Source organism: Gavialis gangeticus, unplaced genomic scaffold (assembly GCF_001723915.1).
Source record: "Gavialis gangeticus isolate Ggan-Ray unplaced genomic scaffold, GavGan_comp1, whole genome shotgun sequence".
Classification (NCBI taxonomy): domain Eukaryota; kingdom Metazoa; phylum Chordata; order Crocodylia; family Gavialidae; genus Gavialis; species Gavialis gangeticus.
This window is the reverse complement of record NW_017729025.1, coordinates 83,316,045-83,325,481: the sequence shown is the minus strand read 5'-3', so window position 1 is coordinate 83,325,481 and position 9,437 is coordinate 83,316,045. Positions and strand designations below refer to the sequence as shown.

Below are 9,437 nucleotides of genomic sequence, written 5' to 3'. Positions count from 1 at the left end.
TTTGATGAAGTGAAGTTCATAGGCTTGTTTCTGAGAAGTGTTTTGTAAATTCCCTTTGAGGATTAGAACAGAGATTGGAGAGAGAGTGGTTTTCTTGTGAGAAATGTGTCCCCACAGGTAATTGGTTATTCTTGTCTTTGATCGATTTCCAGTGTGCATTCATTCTGGTGCGCAGTTGTTGTTTGGTCTCTCCTGTGTATATTCCATCAGGGCATTTGGTGCATTGGATGAGATATATTACATTTCTGGAGGTGCAGCTGTAAGATGCAGGGATGCTGATGGCTCTGTTGTGGGGTGGAGTAATTGTTGGGGTGGTGGAAATGTGTTGGCAGGTTTTGCATTTCTAATTTCTAGTTAGCCTTCAAACATGTACCGAACCTCACTAACCTCACCCCCAGAAACAAACTTCCTAAGGCCCAGAACACACCAAATGGATCCAGACCATGCCATGTCAAGAAATGTGGTGGAGATGTTGCATCCCTGCACCTTACAGCTGCACCTCCAGAAATGTAATATATCTCATCCCGTGCACCAAATGCCCTGATGGAAAATATGTAGGAGAGACCAAACAACAACTGCACACCAGAATGAATGTACATCGGAAATCTATCAAAGACAAGAATACTCAGTTACCTGTGGGGACACATTTCTCACAAGAAAACCACTCACTCTCCAATCTCTCAGTTCTAATCCTCAAAGGGAATTTACAAAACACTTCTCAGAGACAAGCCTATGAACTTCACTTCATCAACCTCCTAGATACAAAAAATCGTGGACTAAATATAGACTTTGGATTTATGACACATTGTAACCTGCCTGATATCTGACTCCCCAGGTACCTCTCCACTATTTAACTGCTACATTAATTCCCCTTTTCTCCCCCATCACCCCCCCGCCAGCCTGTCTCTCATCCACTGACTCCCCAATTTACATCTTCACTGACTGCCTGCCTTGCATGCAGACCAGCCTGTGGCTTCTTTACTATTCATTCCATCCAGGAAGAGCACACACCAACTGCAGAGGCTTCCTCAGCCTGACAAAAGGTTTTCAAACCTGAAAGCTTGCTAAAAAAATTTTTTCCCCAACCATTTAAGTTGGTTTAATAAAAGATCAGATTCACCCAAAGAACCTTGTCTGCCTCAGAGCTATGGGACATAGGAGGCACGTTACAGTTCAGTGGAGGTAACAGTGCAGGGTCTCTCAGCAGGGGGATCTAATACACAGAGTGGGCATAGTATACTGTACAATATAGGGGAAGTCATTCAGTTATGTTTCAGTGCTGAATGGTCTTGGAGGTTGTGCTGTGATATGACACAGATAATGCATTTATAGCTATCTCAGTACTGCAGAGTCCTGGAGGCTATTGTGTAATATAAAAGGAAAGCTAAGTAATCATGTCTCATTGCTGGAGGTCCCTGGTTACCCTACCGTATAGCAGTGGTAATGCAATTGTGTTTTGGTGCTGGATATTTCTGAAACTGAATAAAGTGACCCTACAGTATCAAAAAAACCCTCTGATTTGGGATGAAATGCTAGAGACATACTTAGGGGAAACAGAGATAGGGGAAGCAAATAGGGCCAGAAGACTGCACTGGTTTAAGTAAGAGGCAGATAAATCTCAGAAGGGGAGGAGGGAGGTTATAAGAAGAAAAGATGGAGAAAAATAAGCAGCATTGTTTTACCAGAGAATGTTTGGTCAGAGACTCATTAACCAATTAATTAATTAATTAGGTAGATATTCCATTAACATAGTCTGACATAAATGAGGAAGATCATCAGCCTAGAAACAGGAAACTTGCAGTGTTTTTTCATGTCTGTGGCCCAAGCCCTTGAGTTTTCATTGTGTGCAGCACATATTAAGAGATGTCTGCCATTCACTGTTGTGGGGACCCTCTCCCCATCCACTCATGATCAGACAGATGGACCATTAGTAATGGTGTAACATCTCCATGGCAACCACAGATAGTTATTTGATGAAAAGTAACACTGGGGAAGTCTCATGCATTTTAGCTGCCTTTTAATGCTGTTTAACAACAGGAGGAAAGTTGTATCATGGGCCAGATTTTTAAAGATATTTAGGTGCCTAAAGATGAAAAAACCTGTCTTGTGGGGTTTTCAGCTCTCACTGAATAAGTTAGGATTTGGGCACTTATCTCACTGGACATCTGTCTCTACTTTAGGTGCCTAAAAACCTTTAAAAATCAGGCCCATGTGACAATCAGTTTTTGTGGTAGTGTTGGAGTGAGGTTGTAGCCATGATGTTCCAGAAATTATGTGGGAGGCAAGGATTTTGGGGGTTGATATCTTTTATTGGACCAACTGCATGGTTGAGATAGGCTTAGACACAATTTTGAATGCAAAGCAGGAACCTGATGTAAAATGGTTTAGTCTATCCCAACCATGGAGTTGGTCCAATAAAAGATATTACTCCTAAAAAAATCGATGCCTCTTGTATCAGTCTTTCTGTAAGTTTGCACAAGTGTTCCTAAGATTATAGTGTAGGGACTTTTATCTATGTGGTATGTTGTATTTGTGGGGAGGTTGGAGAAGAGAGAAAATAATATTCTTTGTCATCCACAGTTTTCTGTCTTCTGCACTTGCATTCCAGTGTAGCAGTGGACTTCTTATAATTGCCAAATACTAGGAAGACAGAGTGCACAGAAAAGGATGTTCAGTGTTAGAAACACAAGTGAGAAGCATTTAGGATCAAATGTTTGGCTGGTCATCTCCACTTTGAGCATCTTCAGAATCAGCCCTTGCTCACACAGATTCAGAGATTGCTCAGCTGATCATCTGATTTGTGTTTGCAAATACAGACATTGCATAATCAAATATGTGGTAAGCAAATTTGGGAGATGTCCAAAATAGACTGGCTGAAAATACAGGCTCAGATCCTATTTAAGGAGTCCTTGCAAGTGGATGGGACACCCTTACATCATCATCATCATCATCATCATCATCATCACTGTCATCAAGACAGAGATTTGAAAGGTGAACTTTCAAATCTTGAACGCTGAGTCTATAATGCTGTTGCTGCAAACTGTTATTCATTCTGTTGGAGTTCTTGTTCATCCCTCTTTTTGCTCTTGATAGATATTTTTTCCCTTGGTGTAATGGAAAACTTTGAGCTGCACATGCCTCGGGCTCCCACATGTTCCAAACTTACATGATAGCTGTTTGTTGTCTTCCCATAGGGTGAAGTGGAAAGTTTTGATGGCTGAGATTGGCCAAGTGAAGAGACCTTTTGAGATTTTCCTGCTGTATTCAAATTGTGGAGCACAAGAGGCTGGGCTGTTGGCATTGCGCTCTTTGCAGCTCAGGAACTGCTTCTATGGTAGGTTCCAACATACCTCACCAGCTTTGGAAAGTTGCAGCGAATGTAGTCAGAAAAGGAGAGCTGCTGATGAAACTTGCTGAGTGGGTTCTGGAAGAAGTCCAGATGGCAGGAGAATGAAACAGCAAAAGAAGTCCTGAGTTTTTGGCAATGCTTATCTATCAATAATCACACTTGCAGGGGTGCTTCACAGACAAAAACAGCTCTCAACCTACTCAGTTAAAAAATCACTCGCTTTAAATGGAGGACCAAAGGTCAAAGCCTTAGAAATTATGTCCATATTGAAGCAGTCATGCTTCCATCCCTCTCAACTTGTCAAAAGGGATCTGCCTTGCCTCATTGTTGGGCAAACAAACTAGCAACAAAGAATGTAGCAGGGACAGAAGCACTTGCTAACATCATTTCAAATATTTGGGCCAAGCTGTTTTCAGAAGTTTAATATTTTCTTTATTTAACAAGTCAAAAGACAGTTCTCAATCTTTTCCTTACCATAAACCCCATATTCCAACAGAAATACATTTCTGGGCCCTCCATCACACAGCCTCAAAGAAAGAGAGAATGGGACCACCATATTGAGAATTTCTGTTATAGATCAATGAAACAAACAGAAATTTGTTTTCCTTTTTATCACTGTGCTGCTTTTTATTTAGTATATTGCAGCGCCAGATGTGATGAAAGGGGCCTTCAGGCCTGTTCTCTGTTCCTCTACTTCACTGTGCTGGGAGAAGGAAACTAGACTCATGAGTTTCACATTTGCTTTATAGACTGTGAAGCTGCAGAGTGCTGGGTATGTGGACAAAGCAAGCCCTGCACGTGTGTGGAGCTGCACCGACTTCAGTCATGTTCCTCGCAGAGGCAGGGCCTGTTTGTGCAAAGCCTTTCACCCAATCAGTCTCATTGTCAGCTTCCCTTTCTTGTTCTCAGGGACTAGCATGATGCCTAGCGGTGCTGGGAAGAAGCACTGCCGAGGATGCCTTGAATTTAAAAGTATCCATGGAAATGTGGGTTTTGTTATCTTAAAAAAAGAGGTGAAAAGAGTTTTTGATCCTCATAGAGATTTCATTTGATTTATGTGCTTTTTGCCCCTATGCAACCCCTAAGTTTTGGGCACAATTTTCATGACAGTACTAGAGATTTCAAATATTTTCCATGTGCAAAGCATTACATTAAAAAAACAAGTATTCAGTGGAAGGCAACTTCAAGGGATTTGCTAATGGTGAACTAGCAGCTGCAGAGATCCCCTGTTATCCAAATCCAAAGAATGCACTTCTAGGTCACACACTTCTTAAAAGATGTAGAATCTACCTTGGGGACTGGATTTAGCAACATCTGTTATCAGTTTGATTGAAGCTGCTGACAGTCCCATGGTATAGCCTTGACAGAGTAGCGGGTAGAGCCATCTCTAGCTAGGCTCCGCACCTTTGGAACATTGCACTTTTATTTTAATGTTTAGTTTGGATGGGCTTCAAGATGGTTGTTTATTATTGCAAGAGTGGGGAGGATTTGCTTCATTTTGTAGGCTGTTCTTGTGATCGTTCACTGGACCATGTTACTTTTTTTCCTATTCTGTGTTATTACATGTTTGAAGACTTTCTGGCACAAATGTAAAAATTAAATGTATATTTTAATAGGGATGGGGCATATGTTGCCTTTATAAGGTAGGAAGGGGACAGGGGCACATGAGGGATTGAGGAACCAGCTGAACCAAAGCCTAGCCCTGGGCATTATGCTGACAACTCTCTCTGGGCTTTCTTTCTGGTAAACCCTTTAGACAATGGAAGCCAAGGTGTTTCCAGGGATGACAAGAGCCCTGCTTTCCCTTGCCCACATGGGGACTGCATAAGCCATCTGCAAGTCTGTGATTTTCACAGTGACTGTCCTGCGGAAGAGGATGAAGGAGCCTTGTGTGGTAAGTATGGAGCTTGCTCCCTGTTGGGATCCTTCTGTGGTTCCTCTTTGGTCATTCAAAATGCAGCAGTCAAAGCACCTTGCCACAAAAGCTAGCTAGCCAAAGGGACTCAGCCAGTCAGGTCATGTTAGCAGCTCAAAATGGAGGCTCCATCTAATCTCCAGTCACCGTTAGAAATTCCCTAGGAAAAGTACAGCCTGTGGGTCACTATACTATCTACTAGCTCTAGCTGGAAATAGCTAATCTGCAATACATCCCTTGGGATCAGCATAGAAAATAGGCACCTGGGATCCATCTAACAAAATATATACACCAAAAGCCACAAAATGAGATCAATACAGATTTTAAAAACAAATCCCTTTTTGCTCAACCCATCAAGTATAATAATTTGGAATGAGAAATAAATTAAATTGATTCCATATAAAGAGTAATTGGATATTTTGCCTGTGTAATTAATTTAATGTATCTTCATTTAACTGAACATCAGGACTTGGAATATCCATAGATAATGCACTTTTAGGATTAGGGATACAAGATTTTAGTCACTGGCCCAGACTATTGGTATGTGAAGCTTGGCAGCCTGCCCATAGCAGTTCCTGCTATTTCAGTGGAAGGGAAAGCCTTCCTTTCTACATCCATGCAGTGGGAGGGTTGTGTTCCTTCCAGACTCAAGTCCCAATCAGCTGGCAGCAATGAGCACCCTTATTTTAGCATCAGCACAATATTACTGGTCATAAAATTGTCTTTGTAAAATACAGGTGTAGTTTTGGAGGCCCCTACTATCATAGGGAATTTCACAGGGTTACTGTGCACCACATGAAATAATGTAATTTAAATTACTTCTAAATTAGCTAGCAACTAAAGTAGTCTATGGGACTCCCAAGCAATTGACGGATGTAACATACAGTAATCACTATTTAAAATAGTTGACAATCTTTGCTATACTATGGAATCTTAGCTACCACAGTTTTCTGGTGTAGTTAGCATAAGAAATATATGCAGGATCTCTGATAACAATAGATGTGATCTCCAAGACCACTACAGTTTTTTGTTGTGACAACATGGAAAGGAACTAATAAGCCATTGTAGCTTCTCTTGGCATAACCTCTCTAGTTCCCATGATTTAAAAAAATGTAACTGAATTTACAGTTTTCTTCCCTGCTTGGATTTCTGCTGTTTCCCAGCCTTTTCCAATTCTTCCCACAGGCAGTCTTCCCAAGGGAGCACACTGTTCTTTTGAACAGGATCCCTGTGGCTGGACATTGAAAGACCCTACAGCTTCCCCTTGGTCCATTATGAGCTTTGTGGACACAAGACAAGAAGCTTCATTCATAGGATCTGCCCTACAAGACACTGTAGGTAGGTTCCTCGTGTATGTCCATCTCTATCCACAAACATGGTCTTTGAAAACCCTTTGTACCCCTTTTCCAAATCACCTTTGAAATCATTGTTAGCTAGAACTATGTTGCAGCTAAGCTTAAACTGTGTTTTTCAATTATGATTTCATAGTATCATAGAGAAACAGGACTGGAAAGGATCTCCAGAGGTCATTTGTCCAACTCCCTGCCTAAAATAGGATCATCCCTATCCAAGCCATCCTATACAAATACATATTATAACTTCTTAGCAAAACTACACAGCTGACCCTGACACAACACATGACATAACACCCTAACCTGCCACAGTTAAAGCAGGGGCACCATGGCAGCCTACATCCTGCTGCTGCAAAAGATCCCAGGAAGAAAGCCATGTTCCTTGCTAAAGAGGATGGCAAAAAGGCCTCTGTTAAAAAAGGGGCTAGATCAGCATGTGTCAGTCACCTTGGAAGGTAGACATGGGAAGGGTAGAACCTTCTGTGAGCTTGGGCTAAGCACAGAAAAGTTCAGCCCAACTGGGCTCTCTATAAGGCTACAAAAATAATTACTCTGGCTCCAGGTTCTCTGTCAAGGGTAGAGTTGTTTCAGTCAGCAGTTTTTCTCCTGTCTGTGTGGACAGACACCCATTTGTAGATATGCTCACCATTTTCTAAACCATATTAACCAATTAGTATCATACTGTTCAAATCAAATTTCAATTAAAAAAAGAATAATAGACGATCATTGACCATCAGAGAGGTTTTCCTTCATTTCTGCAGTTCTGCAGTACAGACAGCAGGGGGTGCTGGACCCTTGTGTAAATCAGGGAACAACAGGGACTCATTCCTGGCTCAAACTGTATTTTTTACACCATTCACTGTTTTCAATATCTAAACAAAAAAGTGTTTTTGTCTTTGTTTACAGCACTATTGTTTGTATTTTCACCGATGAACACACCCACAGATATGCACGCAGACATACGGGCTCTGGGCTTGGTCTGACTCTGGGGGAACATCCATATCTGGCCCCCAAGGAGGGGCAGCAGGGGCTATGCTGGCGACTGTCTCAGTGGTGGGGGGGGGAAGCCCTCGTGTCCTGGACCCTGGGGTGAGAGAACTGCAGTGAGCCAGGATCTAAATATACCACCTCTGCTTTTCAGTGGGGGGAAATTACCAGACTGGGCTGGGGGCTTGATCTTGCTCTGGGCAAACCCCACCTTATCTCCCTCACCAGAAAGGCTGATCCCCACCAGCTGGCTCACCCACCCATGAAAAGAAAAAAACAGAAGCAATATTGTGTATGAAAATAACAACATACTTTTATTTTGATATTAAATAGCATGCCTTGCAAATCCTTCCCTGCCCACCACTCACAATCAGGGCCACAAAACTCAGTTGTTCTCAGTGGTGACAGATGACAGAATAAGGAGTAATGGTCTCAAGTTGCAGGAAGGGAGATTTAGTTTGGATATTAGGAAAAACTCTCACCAGGAGGGTGATGAAGCCCTGGAACAAGTTACCTAGAGAGGTGGTAGAATCTCTATCCTTGGAGGTTTTTAAGGCCTGGCTTAACAAATCCCTGGGTGGGATGATTTAGTTGGGGCTGGTCTTGCTTTGAGCAGGGGTTTGGACTAGAATCACCTCCTGAGGTCCCTTCCAGCCCTAATTTTCTATGATTCTCTGGGCATGTCTACACATACATTTACTCCAGCCTAGATCTACTGTGAAGGAAATTACTGCACAGTAAGGGTTTTTGGGTAAGTGTCTACACATACAAGATTAGGGATCAGATTTGCTCCCAGTTCCCTGCAATGTGCCTCTGCCGCCCCTGGGCATGAGCTTCAGGCTCCCCGTGGGTGCTAGCCCAGAGGCTGGCAGGAAGCACCTGGCCAGGAGACAGCTATCTCCTGGCCCAGGGGGCTGTCTGCTTCTGAGGCAGGGACAATGTCCCCCTGCCATGGCAGCAGGGAGCTGCTGGCCCTGGCTCCCCAATCCGGGACATAGGGCTTGGAAAGAGCTTGAGGGGAGGGGCAGGTCCCAGCTCCCTGCCCTGATCTGTTAGTGGGGCAGCTAGTTCTCTGCTAGCTACCCCACTAGCAGATTGGGACAGGGGGCTGGGACCTGCCTCTTCCCTGCAGCTCTTTCTAAGCCCCATGCCTTGATTACCTGATTGGGGCACAGAGCTAGGACCTTCCCCTGACCACAACAGCTCCCAGCCAGCCCCAGGCTGTGCAGGGGAGTCTGCATGTGCAGCCCAGAGCTGGTTGGGCTGCCCAAAACAGTACAGTCCCCGGCCACCTCCAGGTCCCCATGCAGACTGGCTCTGGCTGGGAACTATCCCAGTAAAGGGCAGGTCCCAGGCAGCTCTGGGCTGGGTGGGGAACTGTACCCATGCAGAGAGCTCCCAGCCTCTGCTCTGCAATCATAATTGCAATTGCAGAGTGGGGGTTAGGGAGCTTGTTCCCCACCCAGCTCCGTGAGCACAGTGTGTGGTGGGGTGGGGGAGGAAAGGAACAGGCTGGGGAGCTTGTTTCCCCTCCAGCTCCACGCTTGCGGAGCTGGGCAGGGAACAAGCTCCCCAGCTTCTGTCAGCAGGGAGCTCCCAGTGCTGGCTCCACAACTGTGGAGCTGCTGCTGGGAGATAGTTTCATAGTTTCTAGGGTTGGAAGGGACCTGAGCAGATCATCTAGTCCGACCCCCTGCCATGGCAGGAAAGAGTACTGGGGTCAAACGACCCCAGCAAGGTGTTCATCTAACCTCCTCTTAAAAACCCCCAGGGTAGGAGCCTGCACCACCTCTCTTGGAAGTTGGTTCCAGACCCTAGCCGCCCTGACCGTGAA

General features: G+C 44.2%; 1 protein-coding gene across 1 annotated transcript in view; it reads left to right on the top strand.

Annotated features, from left to right (window-relative positions):
- The window catches only part of LTK (leukocyte receptor tyrosine kinase), a 200,232-nt gene that overhangs the window by 96,099 nt on the left and 94,696 nt on the right, over positions 1 to 9,437 (top strand). The window contains exons 5-7 of the mRNA XM_019519044.1: positions 3,195 to 3,334; positions 5,106 to 5,243; positions 6,450 to 6,602. Coding sequence (XP_019374589.1) covers positions 3,195 to 3,334; positions 5,106 to 5,243; positions 6,450 to 6,602 — 431 coding nt within the window. The remainder of the gene's footprint in view (positions 1 to 3,194; positions 3,335 to 5,105; positions 5,244 to 6,449; positions 6,603 to 9,437) is intronic.